The following is a 21,553-nucleotide window of genomic DNA, read 5'->3' as shown; positions in this document are numbered from 1 at the left end:
ATGAAGTATGTGAGCTTCAAACGACACAACAGGAAGGATCTCTACCAGCCGCCAACAACTTCACAGCCATCCTCTACCACTCCAGAACCGGCACAGAAGGTGACACTCTTTAGGACTCATGAAGAGTGGAGGAAGAACGCACTTGCCTCACCAATGGCAGAACTTTTCAATTGCCCTGGGAGTAGCCTCCTGCAGCTCTGCTTTAATGCTAATACCTCCTCCATCACCGAGCCAACACCATGTCCACGCCTCCATCTCCTAACCCATGATGAGCACCACACACCACTGACTTGTGTAAAATGTAGAACCTTCTATGATGAATACATTAACATGTCCACAGCCCAGCTTGAGGAGATTGAGAAGGTTACAAAAGCACAGAGCAAAGAACAGGTCTGGCATGATGCGCTGAGTGCGCATCACAGCGAGCACGGCTAGAAAGGTGCCCATTCGCTCAACCACGGCGCCTGACAAGTATTTGTCAGAACACTTACACCCATCCTTCCGTGGCAATGCCGCAACCCGTCAAGGAGCGGAAGGGGAGGAACTTGCAAGGGACTATTTGGAAACTCTGGGCAACAGCATTGAAACCAAAGGCTTAGTGGTGTGCGAAAAGGAACCGTGGCTTGCAGCATCTCCCGATGGAGTGATAAACAAAGACATTCTGTTGGAGATCAAATCACCTGTGATGGGAAACAAGTCACTAGCAGAATTTTTGGCAACAAAGAACTGCGAAATCACAACTGTGGCAAACGGAGATAGGGTAGATTACCATATTGCCTGCAATGGTCCAAAAGGCTACTACATGCAGGTACAAATTGGGATGCACTGCACAGAGCTTCAGCACTCCAAGTTGGTGATCTGGAACAAAACTGAGCACCTAGAAATCGAAGTACCCTACGACCATGAATTTGTCCAGGGCCATATCATAAGGCTGCGCACATTCTACTTTGCCCACATGCTCCCGAAAATTGTTGATGATTTTGTTGAGGGAAGGTTACAGTTCTGCAGTAAATATCGCAGCATTTTAAAAATAATGTAAAACTGCCTTATTTAGGTCATGCCCACAGGAGCCAACAGATGTCCGTTATTTACATAATGCACAATTTACATGATCTCTTTGTGCTGTGCAATATATCAATGTGCCTGTACTGTTTGAGTAAAATAAAGTTTGATGTCATTTCATTTCATTTCATTATTGCACTGAACTACGATCATGATAGGCCTTATGTTCCTTAGAGGGCTACAATTTCTGTTAACACAGTTTATCATTCATAGTAAGCTCATACTGTACATAAATAACACTGGATTAATTAATTGTTTTGAGGAAACTAAAGAAATGGCTTCAACAAGAAAGATCACATGTTTAATTCTATCAGGTATTTAAAAAGTAAAATACAAAAGCCCACACAATTACATCACTATAAAAATATTCATATATAATATTAAAAAAATACAATGCATGCAGTATTTATTGTGTTTATCTGTATTTAATGAACAACATGGCTGGGTGTTGGTAGACTGGGACATAAGGCAAGATTCTAAACCTCACGAGGCACTCTAATCAGTGGACTCTTCAGGTTAACTAGGCCAGCACAGATGGTTAAGATGTTGTCCAGTTTCGGTGCCATGCTGATGGGAACGGTCTGGGATAAAATCTTAAAGACCTTCAGTCTCTGGATTGCTCTTTCCACGTGTATGCGGACATTGGCTACTCGCCTGGTGCGTGTCGTCTCCTCATTTGTCAACTGATTGCGCCTGTAGGTGAATGCAGGGATGTTCAAACTGACCCTTCTCTCATCAAGCAAATCTCGAATGGTGAACCCACGGTCCGCCATGACCTCAACACCAGCCCTCAGATAGTCTAGAAACCCACTGTCCATGGTGATAAACTTATCGCTGCTTCTGCCAGCATAGGCGTTAGATATAAACATGATAAGCCCATTAGGGGCCACAGCGACGAGATATTTCACAGTGTTGCGGGATTTGTATTGGCTGAAAGTGTCACTCCTTGAGTCATGGTTTGTGGCTCTCTGCATGGCACTTTCGGCACAGTCAATGATGCAGGTGGTTCGAGGGTAGTTCCTCTGAAACGACAAGGGCATGGTGGCACGAATGGTCTCTCTTGGAAGCCATGGGATCAGGACTTTGAACTGTTCACCCATCACGTCAATCCAGTGACTAATCACAATGCTTGCCATGGATGTAGACACATTGAAGCGGTGAGCAATATCTCCTAATATTAGGTTTAGTTTTAACTTAATCAAGGTCATTAGGATTTGGTCAACAACAGGAAGGGTAATTGATGGCTTACTGAAAGGCAACAACACCGTCACTAGGGTGAAAAATTGAACCATACGCACTCCTGTATACAGCCGGGACCTAGCATCATCAATGACCGTGGTGCTAGTCACAGTAGGACCCATTTCTGCCTCGCACTGTGTAGCCTTGTCTACTTTAACGGACGGTGTTGTTGAACAGTACGTGTGGTCAACATGTGACGGATCCTCCCATTGGGTCTGGGCATCTCGAAATTTTGGTGTAGCAGGCTCGGCCTCACAGGCAGGCTGACAGGTTCCAGGAGCATCTAATAAGGGGACCAGAAAACATGGATGGAGCCAAATTAATGCAGACATAGTCCTCTCACTAATAATCACAATGACAAAATTTGTACTACAACATTGCACTCACACGCACACACACAATCATCATCACAACAGCCTGCCACCTTGCATTGTATTTATGATGTAGACTAAGACATGCAGGCACACATATTACACACAATTAATGATGTATCGTGTGCATTGTTTGTCCCATCTCCAAAACAATCAACTGCCTTAGCAAAATACCGGTAGCAATGTTCTTCATAATTAACAGTATTTTCAGCTTCATAGCTAAAGTTGCTGAACTTACCCTCAGATTCAAGTCTGCGTTTCTTTATCTGGGGGGAGGCAGTTGTCCGCTGGGTGAGTTGACGCCTCTTTGGCTGGGTAGTGCGATTGTATCCCAACCACAACTCTGGGAAAGGATTATCCTTGGTTGGTTTTTTGTCCACAAAGTGATGGGAACAAACAAAAACGTTGCGGGGTGGTTTCTTTACATTCAATGCCTTCAGCCAGGTCCTTGATTCCAAGTCGCTATCAGGCTTGCGAAAAAATGTAAACAATGGAGCGCATGGACATTGCCTCTTCGTAGCCGGTTTGTGGTCGTAGCACTCTCAATCTAACCACTCGTTCAGGTGCTTTCTCGAGTTTTTACAACCAACTACCGCACACGTCGTTCCCGAACCACTTTTCTTCATGTTGTAGCAGCTAATGGTTATATCCTCTTTGTCACAGCGATATCAGTGCTTCGTCGGCACAACGGAGCAAGCTAGCAAAACAAACCCAGCCCGCCAGAACGGAAGTGGATTGCATTCGACGGAAGAAGTTCAGGATGTAGAGCGGAAACGGCTCAATAACTTGTGTATAGCACCTGCCAGTGCTAATGAAGGGGGTGGGGCAATTGGCAATTAATCAATCTGGCACCAGTGGAGGGCTACTTAAGAGGGGCAGCAGCCAGCAGCAATGTAGGCTCCACTGGTGTAGCCCCTGTCAGGTATGCTGTTTCCCTGTAGACATTTGTGGTTTTCGCTTATGTATGTTGTGGTGTTTTCAGTGTTTAATCTTCTTCTGTGTTCTGTTCTTTTAGGCAGCACAGTCATGCTGGTGGGGTAACATGGGTCGTGCTGCTGTCTTGGTTTCGCTTTGGTTATTTTTTAGGTTTGGTTTTTGTTTTGCTCGTCTTGTCTTTTTGTTTGTGTAACTTTTATGTTTATTTAGTAGGAAGGTGGGGAGGTTGCGTATTAATAAATATTTTGCTTTCCTGGAATTCATGTCTCCTCTGTGTAATATTCGAACCTGAAAGAGCTGTCTCTGTCTAGAGGTACGATCTCTTAAAGATTCCCTGATGCATTAGGCCTCAGGGTGGTGTAGTCAGGCTACTGTGATTGGCCTCTTGGCCCTTCCTATGCAGCACCCTGTCACAGGTAGTACAAAACAACTGCAAAACAGGATATGGAAATTATGCATTGGTGGTATTGGTGGTTGATGGTATAGATGCTGGCACCACTACAGAGCAGAAAGACCATAGTATTATACTACCAAAGCACTGACGAAGAAGTTCTGCTGGTTGTATTTGACATAGTAACCTGGCACTTGAGGCTCACAACTGAGTTTAATGTCCCACGAAAACAGATGGACCCAACTCTGGTCAGTCTAATTTTCCTTGCTGTTGTCCATAACAGTTCCGTTTGTGCCAGGCCACATCCTAGCAACGGATTATGGGAATGCCGCAAGAACCTCAGCCTTCTGACTCTAGAGGTCTTACCTGGTGGGGGCTGGGACAATCTTCGGAACAAAGATATGGGTCGAGTCATGAACTTTAGTTACTCCCAGTGCAAGACCACCGAAGATGGTGTCTATCTGATCCCAGACGAGGTGTTTGTCATCCCGCAGAAGACAACTGTCGTTGAAAGAAGCTCGGAGATTTTTGAACACTGGCTAAATCACACCAGCTCAACCTCACAAACCATCAATGCTGATGTTTCTTTCTTGCCAGTGCTCAGTGGAAAATTCTCCACAGACAGTCAATGAACCAAAACCTATCAAGTGCGGGACAATGCCGTCACATCTCTTGTGCAGGTAAATAGCATTCAGATGTTCAAAGAGCCTCTGTTGTATGGTTTATATCAGGTAAGGGTACATGAATTATCATGAATTCATACATTAATTAATTAATTAATTATTTCTGTATTACTTAATTCGTTAATATCTCATGAATCATCAGGAGTTATTAGTCTGTCATTTGTAACCTTATACATGAACAACACCACATCACCTAAAGCACTGGGCACCGTAGGCACAACATCATAAATTATTATTTTCAGCATGATCATGATTTTTTCTTTTTCTGCCAAAAATGTGGTCATCACTCCTCAAATTCTTATTTGAATACAACTTTGCAGTTCTCTAAAAATGTCATGATAACACTTTATAATAACTACACACAATTCATAATTTATTAATTATTTATTAATGAATGGACTGTTGTAATAACACTGGGCAGAGGTAGTGTAGTGGATAAGGAGCTGGGCTACCATGCAGTAGCCTAAAAAGTTGGGGATTCAAGCCCCAGTTTCCACCATTGTGCCCTTGGCTTCAATTTAATTGACGTGTAAGTCGCTTTGGATAAAAGTGTCTGCTAAATGAATAAATGCACATGTAACCTATGCAACTCATTTGTACATGTGTTGCAAGGCATACAAAGTCCTCACTTTAGATGAGCTCACCAAAAAAATCATTAACTAACCATTTATAACTCGAGTTAATCAAGGATTATAGTGTATTAGGAAGTGCTTTATAAAAGATGTCTCCGCACCCTAACTAATCATTAGCGCATGTGTATATAATATAGCAACTGTTATATAATGGAAAGATTACTTCATCAACAAATTATTATTGCATAATGTATTAAGTATTAAAAAAATATATAAACATATTTTAGATATAGGCTTATTTAGCTTGTAACTGGTTTATAATGGGAAACTTGCCATTTATACATGAAATATAAGTTGCATTATTAATTAAGTATAAAACATCTCTTTAGAAACATATGTTTTGAGATTGTTTATAGCAAATAAGCCTAACATTTTATAACTGTGTGTACAAATACTTTACTAATGAGAAGTAATGTATGAGCAATACTTTACAAATGATGAACAAACATTTACAAATATCTTAAAATTGTGTGTAGTTATTATAAAGTGTTACCCATGTGACTACACCACTTTAGTTGAGGAGCCACAGGCATTAACCCATGAGCAATTAACCTTAAATTCATGTCATCATGATGATCATGCTTAAGAAATCATAATGATGTACCCATGCTTTAGTTGATGCATGAATGACACACTATGAATCATGTCAATTCCTGATGATTCATAAGATATAAAGGAATGAAGTAATGCATTAATGATTAATTAAATAATTAATTAATTAATTAATTAATGCATGAATTCATGATAATTCATGTACCCTTACTGTAAAATGTTACCAAATATTCTTTGGTATCCCTTTGGTATTTTGACTAAAGTGTGATGTTTCACATCTGAAGATCTCAAGAAACAATTTAAAATTTTGGGGGAAAGGTAGCACAAACCTGTTAGCAAATCTGAATTGGCTCTGCATGTTTGGAAAAGAAGCACATGAAAGCAGTAAAATGCAAGTGAAAAGGCCTCTTTCAAGACGGATCTGAAGAGCAAATTCAAATTTGCCAGCAGGTTCATCTAGGTTCACCCAGGCTACCTTTCCCCAAAAATTCTAAATTGTTTCTTGAGATCTTCAGATGTGAAACATCTGTCACGCTTTAGTCAAAATACCAAAGGTCAACCCTGTCTGAAGAGCGCTGTTCTGAGCGCTGACGAGTGTCTGTTCCTTTACAAGTCTTGTACGATGGCTTTGCTTCAACATGTTGTTAACCGGTTCCAACCAAGCTCACGGGTAAAAGCAAATTGTCACACTTTAACAAATGACTAGCTTGTGTCATGATGCTTTTGCATTGGTAGCCACCCCAGATATTCAAATGCATTGAAAAAGTGAACATTTCATGTCACCTTTAATCACATTATGGGGTGAAGTAAATAGTTTCATTTGTATTTTTAAGTGTAACTTTTTTGGGTATGAGAATATTGTAAATATTATTGACAATATTTGCATCTTTTTTGTGTTTGGCAGGTGAGAAACCATATATACACAGTGGACACCTATCCTGACTTCACCCTGGACTCGCGTTTTATTGAACAAGTGAAAGAAATAGCAGACGCACTGCTAAAGAACAACACTCGACGTGCAACATTTCTCTCGGAGATGATGGTGGTTGATTATGGCACCCATGTGATCACCTCAGTGGATGCAGGTGCCATTCTGGAGCAGGAAGATCATGTTGAATCCACATATTATTTCCAAAGTGAAACTCAACTGTCTAGTACGGCCGGCTTAAACTTTTTCAAAAACATTAAGTTTGACATGGACACAAAAGAGAGTCAAGAGTCATCTGAGACTATTACTTACAAGACCCACCTCACACACTTACTAACACAAAGCCAAGGGGGCCCCGTATTCTACCCAGGGATCACTTTGAAGACCTGGCAAGAGAGCACGCTAAACAATCTTGTTGCCATAGACCGATCAGGTCTTCCTCTGCACTATATTCTGAACAGTGCAACTCTGCCAGACCTTCCAGACGGCATCATAGAAAGTGTGGCCCAGTCTGTGCGCAAGGCCATACAGCTCTACTACGATGTTAATAAACGACCAGGATGTGTAGACAGCAGTTCGACACATTTTAATTTCCAAGCTAATGTCGATGATGACTCTTGTTTAGGGCCAGCTACCAACCTAAGCTTTGGTGGTATTTATCAAACATGTACCCCACTCACCCAAGATGCAGCTCTGATTTGTGCAGTGCAAGAGCAGATGAATCCAGACACTGGGGCCTTCTCATGCCGTGAGCCTTATTTCCCCACACTTTTACAGTCTGTCGTGATTGAGGAGCATTACAGTTACACTGAGTGTCAGGACGATTGCGAATCCTTCTGTTTATTTGACTGTTGCGAAACAGTTTGTAATACTTGGGTTTTAGTTAGGAGAGCAGAAGTCAAGACGTACTGGTGTGCCACAGATAAGTTAACAAAACCTAACTCAGGGTACCTCTTTGGTGGTCTGTACAGTCCAAATGTCGAGAATCCATTAACCAGGTCTAAAAGTTGTCCACTTCATTTTTTCCCACTGAAATTTCTGTCCAGTGATTTAAAGATCTGTCTGAGTAACGATTATGAACAGGCTTCTTCACTTTCTGTGCCTTTTGGAGGCTTTTTCAGCTGCAGGGCTGTAAATCCCCTGGCTTGGTCTAAAGAACGCTGCCCACCACAATTCAGCCAACACCTCGCCACGATAGACGACGGGTGCCAAATTCTATACTGTGTGAAGTCTGGAGCATTTATTGGTGGGCAGCTGAAACCCATCAACTTGCCTCCGTTCACTCACCCAGAATTGATCAGAAAGGTTGACAACAAGACAATGATTATGGTAACTGAGGGAGATCAGGTGTGGCTTCGAAGAGGAAATTAAAATTCATGGACACAGGCCAAGTCAGGGGAGATAGGTAAGTATGTGAGACAGCTCCACACATCAGAAGGGGGGCAGATTGCTGCTGGATTTCTTGTCACGTTTTCAATCATCCTAGCTATTGGAGTAGCGTATGTAGTAAAGGGGAAATTCGGAAGCTGGTCTCTGAGTCGTAGAGATGGCTATGAGACTCTTCTTGACACTGGGGTGTAGAATGGGGACCATGTCCAGATTGCACTGATCTATTATAGCTTTAAAGGGATGTTCAGAGTAATTTCACCCTAGGGTCCTTTGCACCATGACCTCGAGTCAAACAACTCCTCAGAAGCTTTTTTCCCTTGGTCGAACATTGGTTAAGTTGGCGCTTAACAAATGGCTTAGTGCAGGCACTAATGGAACCAACGGTGTATCTCGTAAAGATCTTGAGGTCATGGTGCAAAGGACCTAGGGTGAAATTACTCTGAACCATCCCTTTAACAGGCATTGTTTTACATTATGCAGAAGGGAAATAGCCTTCACTTATGATTACTGCTGTATAATATATTATTTCTTCTTTCGGGGTATAAGTACAGTAGGGTGGTATGTTCATGATTGTTTTTTTCTCTAATCATAGCTTTAAAAGACATTGTTTTAGATTAGATTAGTGAGGTTCCCCCTTAAATCTGAAGCGCTTTGAGTGTTTGAGTGAAAAGCGCTATAGAAATGTAATGTGTTGTGTGTTATTATTATGCAGAAGGGAATAGCCTTGATTTAATATTATACTGATGTATAATAAATAATTTCTTCTTTCGGGGTATAAGTACAATAGGGTGGGAATGTGGTAATGTAATGTTCATAATTATGCCCCCCCCCCCTAAGAAACACCTTGTGAAAACTTATTTTTGGAAAACAACAATACATGAATAAAAATGTTGCCAAATCCACCAATTTTGACCAATGATAAAGCCTACTTTAGAGACCGACCGATCGAGATCGATCGGCCAGCCGATTTAATCGACCAGCCGATTTAATCGACTGATTTTTGCTATTTTTTAATCAATCGGCATCGGACGATTTTCTTATTTGGCCCCGCCGATTTTAAGTCAGGCACATCTGCGGGCAGCTACTTGGAACACAGCGCGATGTTTTAAAAGAGACGGTCTATTTAGAACTAAGAAAATGTTTGGTTTCAAGAAGGAGCAAGACTGTCTACAGGTAAGGCATCAATTTTTACATTCCAGTGTCCCAAAGTCGTATATTTTTTATCTTATGATTTCTCTTATGGTTGTAATCTGTGATGTTGCTTCATTTACCGAAAGTGCGTTGGGAATGCGCCGGCAAGCCCCCTCAATGCTGGACCCCGTTTCTCGAAAGCATTGTTGCTAACCAGTTAGCAACTTAGTAGGTTGCCTATGGGAAATTGCATTGCAACCAAGTAAGTTGCTAACTTAGTTAGCAACGACACTGTCGAGAAACACACCCCTGGTGACCAGCGTGATCTAAACTATAGTAACGGACAATCTAAGTGAAAATTTAACAAAAAGAGGACGCAAATCTAACATGTGAACGCTTTATAACACTGTCATCCCATGTCCATTCGTTTTCAACTGCATCGAAGTTGAAGAAGAAATTAAAGTTGCTTAGCGTTGTGGCTACGAACTGCGTTGGGAATGCGCCGACTATGCAAGCCCCCGCCCTCAACGCTGGTGACTGCTGAATGTTACGATCTAAACTTAAGTAACGGACAATCTAAGTGAAATGTTAACAAAAAGAGGACGCACAAATAACAAGTGGTTTTAGATTTTGTCCAATTAGCAAGAAAACTGCAATCAGTGGGGGTGATGCACCATTTGTTGCTGACCAACAGCCAGTAAATAATAATAATAATAACTACATGTACATCAAAGTGGTACAAAATATGACCGCCACTCAGTCCTGTACATCCTCTCTGCGAAAATAAATTACGCTTATCAATTTGTCTCTACCTCCTCCACACTCCATCCCCTACTCTTGCAACTTTTGTGTATGCTTGTACGAGTTTGATTTTTTTTTTTTTATGTTGTCCCCAGGAACATCACGTTGTTGGGCAGTGGACGCATGCAGGCTTAACTAGATTGTGGTGGATCAAGCTAACGTGATCACGTTCATCTTCATCTCGTTCGCGAATCAGCATTTCTCTTCATTCGTAGCTTGCTGCCTTCGTTTGTAGAAGTGGCTTGCTTGTGACTGTTGTTCTCATATTGTTCTCGTTAAAGGGGGTTGAAGCCTTTCTTTCTGTTAATCACATGCTTTTGCCATATTGTTATGTTTATATTGTTGTGTTCACCGTTGTGAATGTGACCGATAGTTTGAAAGTTCGTGACTCGCTGCCAAATAGCATTGTGCAGAACACGTGACTTAACAAACTGGTGAACGAATAAGAAGAACGAATCATCTTGGCGAACTGAACAACGCGAACTGTGTCATGACAACGAACAATAGAAATCCATTACTATCAGGAATCTATTTCTTTCAGCTTAACGTTGGATACAAAGAGCATTCATAGCCTAGAGAAAACGATGAATGTTTTTATCTGAAATGTTCCAGGAAGATAGGCTTACATATTTTTAGGCTGTCCCTGTTTGATCACAGGTTCAAGAAAACGCTTTAAGCCCTCCTTACACTGACAGACTATGGAAAGATTTGGAAAAGATTTTTGAAAGACTACATTCTCAGACCCTCTCACATCTAAAGACAAGTAATGGCGGCCTTACATTGTACGATTTTGGTCTGTTTTCAGTCAGCGACTAAATTTCCTAAGTCCGACAGAAATCATGGGAGTTGTACTGGAATCGCGGCACGCTCCCGTCAATTAGATTGTTAAGTGTAAAGTGCCAATCTTAGCGGTTTTAAGTCAGTCGGAGTCACTCCTTTTTTAGTTTTGCCGTTACGACAATATCAAACATGTTTGATATGATCACAAGTCTTTCTAGTCGTGGCTCATGCAAATAGTGACGTGAACTATAAAAACCAATAGTGACCTCTCTCCAACACCAAACAGGAAGGGGCAAAGTAGGCGACAGCTGTAGCCTATATGATTATTTGTTATTCTTATAATATTTGTAATTTCTTATACATATTTAGTCGGCTCTTCCACGTGACAGAACGACTCTATATCGGTTAGGGATGTCACGCATGAAACAATGCTGCAGAAACACGAAAATACGACTTTGAGTTTAGTATGCTATCATTTCAGTTCCTGTTTATCTATTGCACGATGGGTAATAATTTAAAGGAATCTAGTTGCAGTCTTGTAAATAGTGACCCTGCAAGATCTCTAGTCATTGCAAAATCATAGTCTGTGACTTAAAACTCTACTACTTGTCTTTAGATGTGAGAGGGTCTGAGACTGTAGTCTTTCAAAAATCTTTTCCAAATCTTTCCAAAGTCTGTCAGTGTAAGGAGGGCTTAAGGTGTTCTGTGCAATGGTTCTCCTTAACTTAACGTGACCAGACGTCCCGGTTTAACCGGGACAGTCCCGATTTTGAGATGCGTGTCCCGAGTCCCGACAAAAGCCTGTCGGGACGCTAAAATGTCCCGTTTTACACCAACCACTATTAAAGTGTCCCTGTTTTTCAGAGATTACATAGCCGGCATGGTCTTATTATAGCCCGATCATTAACTAAACCCATGTAGAAAGACTAGTGGCGTATGATTTCGATAATGTGTGCGTGCGTGCGTCAGTCTATCGTAGCAGTCTGCATAATCTTTGCAACCAACGTTACAATGTATCCGTAAACATTGCTGCATGCCTCTTCATATCTGCCTCGTTTTAACGGGTACGCTACGACAATGTTGAAGAGAAAGTCATCATTCTCAAAATTACTGTGAGTTAAATGTTTTCATACATGTCTGGCACTCGTTAGGCATACAGTACAGGACCTTTTTCTCTGACTTAAAGTGCGCAGAACTTGTGTGTCGCATACAATATTTCATAAATTATCTTGGGGGTGATACTACCGAACCCCCTATACCTTAAAGAAAAAAATGTCTGTGTCTACCCGAGCTGCCGCACATTAAACGCCGTCACGCACTAAGTGTCCCGGTTTTAGTTCCGACAAATCTGGTCACCCTACCTTAAGTAGACCAAGATAAGGAGAAAACTTAAGGGAAATCTTAAGAAAAATTTAGGAGAATACTTAGGTTTTGTGTAACCGACCTTAATTTAAAGGAACCTTAAATTGAACTTTAAGGGAAAATCTTAACTTAAGGCGTTTTGTGCAACCAGGCCCTGCCTTTCATTTCCTAAGTAGCCTAAGCTAACTGTATCTTGGGCTAATATAACAAACACCCTTTTTCTTCCCCATAAATTGCTCTTGGATTATATTTTGGGACGTTTCCGCTCTCGTTTGGAGCTTGCTCTTGAGCGTACACCTATCGACAGTGACTTCTTGGAGTTCATCTGCACACAGGAATTCATCTTTTTAAGTGCAATTTCAGAACAGACTCCGACTGATCCACGGATTGTATCTGAGCTTGGAGATGTTCTAACACATATTAGAGCGCAAAGGTCACATACAGAAGCCCCCACAGTTACAGTACAGCAGGTACAAAGAACTATGGGACGTTCACTTCTACTGGTTTCACCTGAGCACATAGGAAATTTGTTAGAGGGTACCAGTGTCAACCATTGCCGGTCTGCTTGGGGTGGGCAGAAGAACACTATTCAGACGCATGGCTGAGTTTGAACTGTCGGTTCGTGGCGGATACAGCCAATTGACTGATGAGGAGTTGGACGCTGCTGTAAGAGCGGTGAAAGCAAGTATGCCTCACTGGGGATATCGAAGTGTAAGATCAGCGTTAGTGACTGAGTGAATTCGAGTACAGTACGGCAGAGTCCGAGCGGCAATGCACCGAGTTGATACGGTAGGGCTGATTGCTCGCCTGTCACAGCTCGGCTGTGTGGTCAGAAGAACCTACTTCGTCCCTGGCCCAAGATCCCTAATGCATAAAGACACAAACCACAAACTGATACGGTAGGCTATGTATGCTATCCTTAATCATTGCTTATTATAATAGCCTAGTTAGTTTTGCTGTTATTTTAAATGTGTTAATACCTATTTTCAGATATAACATAGTCATCTTTGGATGCATTGATGGATTTTCAAGAAAGGTATCCAGACCTAAATACTCATAGACAAGTGACTTTTCATGAGAAATGTAGCCTACATCCTCTGCGTGTGGGACGCCAAATGTAACGTGCCTTATTCCGTGGACAGAAGGACCTTTGTGTGACGAAATAGGCTACATATATTTATTACGAAACCATGTTACATTGTAACGCCTTTTGTCCACGGAATACACAAATTGGTTTGCATTGTGTCCACGACACTTTCATTTTTTCATTTCAAACCTTTATTTTCCTTCTCGGGTGTACAATTGAGGGCAGCCCTCATTTTCAATATAGCCGAGATACAACATGAAACAATAATATAATAACAGCAACCACTGATATCACAGCCATAAAATAGATAAAATAAATAAGAATAGATAAAAAATACAATACAGACAATCAGGTAAAACAGCTACAGACTGGGACAGGGAGGTTTGTTACTAATGATTTGAATTGACCATAAGAAACTAAATGATTTAGTTTAAATGTGCGTTGAATTGAGTTCCAAGTGGTGGGGGCATCAAAACAAAAAGCTGACTTTCCCAACTCAGAACAAACACTGGGAACTTTAAGCTGAAGATAGTTTGAGCGAGTAAAATGATGACCTGAGTGCCAGCTTAACAGAGAAGATATGTAAGGTGGAAGTTCTCCAATAAGGGATTTGTAAATGAACAGTATCCAGTGTCTAGTCTGTCTTTCTGTTAGGGATGCCCAACCAATACTGTCATATAAGATACAGTGGTGTGTATTAAATTTGGCACCTGTCACAAACCTGATAGCAGAGTGATAGACTGTGTCTAGAGCTTTAAGGGAGGATGGGTAGCGTTCCTATAGATTACATCCCCATAATCCAGCATAGGCATAAAAATGGCTTCAACAATCCTTTTTCTGCATGACATGGGGAGGCTTGATTTGTTTCTGTACAGAAGACCAATCTTTTGCCTCAGCTTTTTGGTAAGATAGTTTATATGGAAAGAGAACTTTAGTTTTTCATCAAGCCAGATTCCCAGATACTTATATTCAGAGACCTGTTCAATATCATGACCTTTAAGAGTAAGAAGACGCAGGTCATTTGGGTCAGTGCTTCTGGCTCTAGAGCAGTGTTTTTCAACCTTTTTTGTGCCACGGCACACTTTTGACACTTAAAATGTCCCACGGCACACTAACATCCTGTGTGAAGAAAAAATAAACATACCATAGCATAACATTTCAAATAATACACAGATGGCCTTATTATGGCTTCTATGCAAGACCTGCTCAATAAAACAAGCGCCCTCTGTCATTTGTAGGTGACTATATCTAATTTAATTGTTGTTTTGAACTGGATATGTGATGATTCTGTGAATTCTGGATATGGGGCCCCGTTGTAAAATGCCTGCATACCACAAATAGTGCAATCATACAATCAATGAGAGCATGTGGTTATAAATTCTTTGATGCAACAGTTGCTTTTCTGGACCAGTGAGTGCAAGGGCGTAGGTTTGGTCTGAGCTTTGGTGGGGACACTACCCACTAATTCCCCCGGGAAAAAAAAAGGAAAAGCCACTCAACTCTTTCACCAGCCACTATAGATATATAAAATGATTAAAATGTGCTACTGTCCAACTACCCATGATTAAAATGTGCTACTGTCCAACTTGATCTATACTGTGTAGCACATAATCTGATTTTAATATGTATACATATGTAGGCTATATTTAACATTTATTTTCTATTTGGTCTGTTATGAAATCATGCATTGACCCATTTAAGCACAGCTCAGTTTTAAGAAACTTAAATACATGCATGCTTAGCATTTTGTGAAAAGAATCATTAAGGCTACATTGACAACTCTTAACCATAAGCTGCCTGTATTCTAATAGGCCTATTTACAGATATCTAGGCGATGTAAGCACAGCTCAGTTTTAAGAAATGCTTAAAGCCGAAAGACCATGTTGAATTTTTCTACAATTTATTTCAAAACCGGATTACTCTGGAACAGCTAACTATACACGGGAATGCTTTACACCTTTGTGTTCGGTAAGGTCTGCTGTTTATTCTGATATATGGGTTGTCATGTGTTCCGTGAAGAGTGTGTAGGCCTACGATATTCCACCGAGACGAATGGATGTGGAGATGGGCACAGAGAATAATTATTAAATCTCTTGAAGTAAATTTTTCTCGCGAACTGTTTATCACAGCAAATAGTGGCTATAGCACCGTTTAAAAGCTAAGAAAAGGCTCTTTCATGTGACACATATGTGATGAGTAGCCTACTCGAAGAGTTCAACAGAGAATAATGGATGAATTTGGACGCACTTCATATGCCTTGTAGTGAAGTGAAGCTGAAGCGCAGCGTCTCCTGCGGCTCACTGGTAGTTATTATAGGTAACTTCAAATCAGCGCGATTTACCGTGAGAAAGTATTTAACTCTTTGTAGCGCATGTGAGCGCTTTCCCCCCCACTTCAACCTGAATATTGGTGGGGACATTTCAGTCGTAATCTGACATTGGTGTGGACACGTCCTTCGGTCCCCACGCAAATCTACGCCCCTGAGTGAGAGATCATCAGGTGTGCCGCAGAAAATTACCCAAATGTCACTCACGGCACACTGATTTCTTAGAGGAATTTTCTGATTTCCTTTCTACTTTAACTATCCAAACAGAAAAAATACTTATATTGGGTGATTTTAATATTCATATGGATAATGTGCACGATTGTCTCACAATTGCATTTCAATCCCTAATTGACCATGTCGGGTTCTGCCAAAATGTTAATTCGCCCACGCACCGACATAACCATACTATTGATCTAGTCTTATCATACGGCATAAACATAGAGCAGTTAACAATCTTGCCACAACACCCGACCTTAACTGACCACCATCTAATTACTTTTACAATGACATTACAACATGCAGTACCCAATTTAGCTGAATACTACAGCCGCGGCTTATCTGAAAAAACTAATGCAGACTTTCTAGAAAAAATTTCGCTTACGCTTGCCCCATTCCGGACTCATGTAGTAGGCCTATCAGAAGGCCCATTCCTTAATCCAGCCGAGGTCGACTTGTTAACTGATAATGTGATGAACTCATTACGCTCAACCCTTGATTCAGTAGCACCACTCAAAAAGAGAATGAGAAAACAAGTAAGGCGTGCTCCATGGTATACCACACAGACAAAAACACTCAAACGAACAGCGCGTAAACTTGAACAAAAATGGCGTACCACTAAATTGGAAGTTTTTCGCCAAGCATGGAAAGATAGCCTTATCACCTACAAAAAAGCACTCAACGAAGCCAAGTCAACTTACTACTCCTCGCTGATCGAAGAAAACAAAAACAATACAAAATTTCTCTTTACCACAATCTCCCGCCTGACGAAGAACCACACCGAAGTAACCGAATCTATCCCTATTTGCCTAAACAGTAATGACTTCATGAACTTTTTCAATGACAAAATTGAAACAATTAGAGATAAGATTAATATCCAGTCAGTCTCACCAAATATTTATACTCCATTGCTGAACGGTAGCGAAAACATAATTGAATCACAGATGAGACGAACAACGTTGAATTCATTTACACCTATTGACATATTAGACCTCACTTCCACAATCTCTTCATCAAAATCTACAACTAGTCTACTAGATCCTATTCCTACTCATCTTCTGAAGACTGCTCTTCCTTTGTTGGATAATGCTTTGCTCCAGATTATAAATAACTCACTGCTATCAGGCCATGTACCACAGTCGTTTAAGTTATCTGTCATTAAGCCATCCCTCAAAAAGCCTACCCTTGACCCTAACAACCTGGCCAACTATAGGCCTATATCTAATCTCCCTTTTTTGATTTGTTTAGTGTCGAAACAAATTGGTACCTTCTTGCATATGAATAAAATCCAAGAATTATATCAGTCTGGTTTCAGAGCTCACCACAGTACTGAATCAGCCTTAGTTAAAGTTTTTAATGACCTCCTCATCGCTGCCGATAATGGACATATATCAATATTGGTCCTCCTGGACCTCAGTGCTGCCTTTGACACCATAGACCACAACATACTACTCCACAGGCTTGAACATTCGATAGGCATTAAAGACTCAGCACTCGCTTGGTTTAGATCATACCTTTCCAACCGCAGACAATTTGTACAGGTTCACAATGAACCATCTACCCAGACTATGGTAAAATATGGGGTGCCTCAAGGCTCAGTACTAGGGCCCCTGTTATTTTCTCTCTATATGCTTCCTCTAGGCTCAGAAATTAGGAAACACGGCATTAAATTTCATTCTTATGCAGACGATACACAACTATACCTTTCCATAAAACCTGACGAATTGACTCCGTTAGCCAAACTTGACACATGTATACGAGACATAAAGACATGGATGACAAACAATTTCCTGCTTTTGAACTCAGATAAAACAGAAGTCATGGTTTTAGGTCCTAAAAAGATGAGGGATATCCTATCCTCATCACAGGCTACATTTACTGATCTCCGACTATCCTCATCCACATGTGTTAAAAATCTAGGAGTTACAATTGACCAAGACCTATCACTAAGTAATCACATAAAACAGATTACCAAAGTTTCATTCTATCATTTAAGGAACATTTCAAAGATAAGGAAGTCTTTATCCCTACCAGACGCTGAGAAATTAATCCATGCTTTTGTCACCTCAAGGATTGATTATTGCAATGCTCTATACGCTGGCTGCAATAACACCTGTCTAAAGAGCTTACAGCTTATACAAAATGCAGCTGCTCGCACACTCACTAGAACTAAAAAATATGAACATATTTCCCCTATCCTGGCATCTCTACACTGGCTGCCTGTTAGAAGTCGCATTGACTTCAAAATATTACTTCTAACATACAAAGCCATTAATGGCCAGGCACCAGAATATATTAAAGATCTCCTAGTTCCATATAACCCACCCAGACCGCTACGATCACAGAATACTGGCCTTCTTGTAATTCCAAGAATCTCAAAAACTACAGTAGGAGGCAGAGCTTTCAGCTATCGCGCACCCCTCCTCTGGAATAATCTTCCTACCTCAATTCGACTAGCAGACACCCTCCCTATTTTTAAGTCTAGACTTAAAACATACCTCTTTACTGCCTCCCATAGTTAGGTATGGTGCGTGGAAATTCACCCACCTCAGGGTTTTTTGGAATGGACCACCCTGCTGAGTCCTCGTGTGACTGGCACCCCAGTCGCACGTGCGATGGTGGTCACTGACCATACCTGCGCTGGTGTCGACTACCCCTCACCATGCCTTAGTTATGCTGCTATAGCATAGTGCTGTCATGGACTTTTCATGTGTCACGCCGTACAACCCCCCCCCTCTCCTCTCCCCCCTTCTCTCTCTCTCTCTCAACTCTCCCTCTCTTGCCTATTCCCACCATGGTATACTGTAACAATATATAGTACTACTGATTACTTATTGACATTAACCATTCTGATTTTCAGTAATACTAACCCACTCTACATCTCTCTTTCTTCCCCCTTACTGTACCTCACTTGTGAGGTATATCATCACCAGCCATCAACCATCCGTGTGTTGGCCCTCCTCTCACCCATCTCACCTGAAGTCCCATCCTCGACTGCCCTATTACTGCCCCCTATCTGGACTCCTGGCCCGTACAGCCTAGCGACCCACCACCAGCCTATGACAACTCTGCCTGGATTACTGGCCCATCCACCAACCCACCACATGCCCCTCGGAAACTCCCTTCCCCTGGACAATCCCAATGCTGGACTATTGAACTTTCTGTCACTAAATCAGGAATAACGAATTACCATAACGGATACGTAATCATCCCACCTCTTGTAACTTTCAGCTCAAGTGCTTAACACCATGTCTTATTCTATACACCCGACTATCATATGCATTTGTCATGTATACAGACCTTACTGTCATGTACTGACCCTAGGCAGATGGGTCAGGCCCTTGAGTCGTGGATCTGCTCGAGGTTTCTTCCTATATATATCTCCAATTCTAGGGAGTTTTTCCTCGCCCCTGTTACCCATGGGCCTCTCTCTTGCTTTCCTTTTCTTCCTTTCTTTCCTTCTTTCTCTGATTGCCTACATTCTGTAAAGCGCCATGATACATGTGTTATGTTTTGGCGCTCTATAAGCACAATAAATTGAAATTGAATTGAAAAACACTGCTCTAGAGAACAACATAAATTTTGTTTTGTCCACATTTAAAACCAATTTAAGATCAGTCAGGGCTTCCTGTAGAGCAGTAAAGGATTGTTGCAGATTTGTCATGGCAAGTTTGATAGAGTCAGCAATACAGTATATTATGGTATCATCGGCATAGAGATGGACATGACAGTTTTTCAGAGAGGAAGCTATTTCATTAATGTAAATGGTAAAAAGGACCGGACCTAAAACAGAGCCTTGAGAGACACCCTTTCTTATTTGTAGAAAGTCAGACTGTACATTACCTGATTTAACACATTGAAATGTATCTGAGAAATAGTTTTGAAACCAGTTACTAGTAGCAGATTTAAAACCTATGTCTTTTAATTTTTGTAGGAGTAGAGTATGATCGACGGTATCGAATGCTTTTGACAAATCTACAAAGAGGGCAGTACAATGTTTTCTACTGTCAAGGGCAGACACACTGAAGAGAGCACATCGTTTCGTGGACCAAATTGACTGGTGGCCTTTTCCTTTAGTCTATATAGAAATCAAATCTACATTTTAAAAATCCCATTTCAAACTTACCACTAGATATGAGTTGTCTAAAATAAGAGCAGATCCAGATCTTTGTTTCAGGCGAACATTCATCCTCATCGTCACTGTCATCATCATCTTGACCATCTTGTGGCCATATGATACACTTAAGGATCAACTGGAGTTTTACAAAAAGGGAGGCTGACACATTCAGCTGATAGGACATTGATAATGATTAGTTGTGCAAAAAAATGAAAAAAGATTATAACTTACCTCTGGACTCAGGTTTACTGCCGCCTCTTTCGGAAACAGCAAGGGCACCGCGTCCGGCCGTTGAGTTAATATTTTTAATTCAACATGTAATTTTGTTTTGAAAACTTATGGCATCTTTGTCCCTCCATATGGAATCGCGGCGCGCTCCCGTCAACTAGATCGTTAAGTGTAAGGTGCCAATCTTAGCGGTTTTAAGTCAGTCGGAGTCAGTCTTTTTCTAGTTTTGCCGTTACGACAATATCAAACATGTTTGATATTATCGCAAGTCTTTCTAGTCGTGGCTCATGCAAATAGTGACGTGAATAATATAAAACCAATAGTGACTTCTCTCCAACACCTACAGAGCCATAATCACTCTTCTAGCCAAGAACGAGTGACTGACTTAACGAGAACGACAGACCGAAGTGAAACAGGTGGGGGGTCTTGGCGTGAGAACGAACGAACGAGACAGATTGAAGAGACATTTTTTAACCTGGCATGACACAGAAAATATAAAGACACAGGGCTCTACAGTGTGCCCATTTCACTCGCGAGTAAAAATGATGACGTGCGAGTGCAAAAAAATATTTAGGCGCACTGGTGCGAATGACTTCTAACCATGTCAATGTTTGTCTACAAAATACACCGCAACATCGAGAAACAGTACTGGTGCAAACCATAGAATCACGTCGCGAATGCAGCATAAAACTACACCTCCCATCAACGTTAGCAGTTTCGCGTTGGGACTCGCTTCTATGAAATCCATGAGCGCGCAGAGAAAGCGGAAAGTTAGACTAGCCAGCCAAGATGAAAAGATTGAAGAAATTAGTTCTTCCGCCTTCTATCCACCGAATTAATCGGATATAGGAGGAACAGGATAAGATTCTGAGAATGCAGTGAGAGAAGGAAAGGTAACCTAACATGCTTTTTAGCCCAGTTGACGTATTGGCTGCAATATGCAAAATATAGCTGTAGCGAACAGGCATAAAAGTAGCTTCCCGTAATACTCCCATTTTATTCAAAGGTAGAACGCTACTGACAACTCCAGGCTTCCACGCATGCTTGTTTGTTTACACCGAATACAAGCTTAAGTGCAAAACGAGTGTAGGCCTAACGTTTCCCTTATCAAAAAATCCTTTAGGATTTTCATTTTTTCCAATAGGATTCTACAGGATTGTAAGAATCCTTTAGGATTTCTTGATATTCCAATAGGATTTGTATGTTCATTGTTACAGTCCTATAGGATTACAAACTTGTCCAATAGGATTGTAAAATTCCAATAGGATTTTTAAATAAGATCAACATTTCTTATAGGATTTTTACCCTGTTAAGTCCTGTAA

The 21,553-nt window shown here is 41.1% G+C and overlaps 1 protein-coding gene and 1 pseudogene across 1 annotated transcript; one reads left to right on the top strand and one right to left on the bottom strand.

Annotated features, from left to right (window-relative positions):
* Positions 1 to 1,538: 1,538 nt before the first annotated feature.
* On the bottom strand, positions 1,539 to 20,286 carry LOC143139182 (uncharacterized). Its single transcript, XM_076299788.1, has 3 exons — positions 20,235 to 20,286; positions 2,911 to 3,015; positions 1,539 to 2,584 (listed from the first exon to the last, which is right to left on the bottom strand). The coding sequence occupies exon 3, from the start codon at positions 2,421 to 2,423 to the stop codon at positions 1,539 to 1,541; it is 885 nt and encodes a 294-aa protein (XP_076155903.1). The 5' UTR covers positions 2,424 to 2,584; positions 2,911 to 3,015; positions 20,235 to 20,286.
* LOC143138919 (macrophage-expressed gene 1 protein-like) lies at positions 4,061 to 10,189 on the top strand (annotated as a pseudogene).
* Positions 20,287 to 21,553: the final 1,267 nt, after the last annotated feature.

The sequence above is a fragment of the Alosa pseudoharengus genome, unplaced genomic scaffold, assembly GCF_046254945.1.
Source record: "Alosa pseudoharengus isolate Yale_2024_CS ecotype anadromous, Long Island Sound unplaced genomic scaffold, YU_APseudo_1.1 YU_APseudo_1.1_scf_22, whole genome shotgun sequence".
Classification (NCBI taxonomy): Eukaryota; Metazoa; Chordata; class Actinopteri; order Clupeiformes; family Clupeidae; genus Alosa; species Alosa pseudoharengus.
This window is presented reverse-complemented; position numbering and strand designations above follow the sequence as displayed.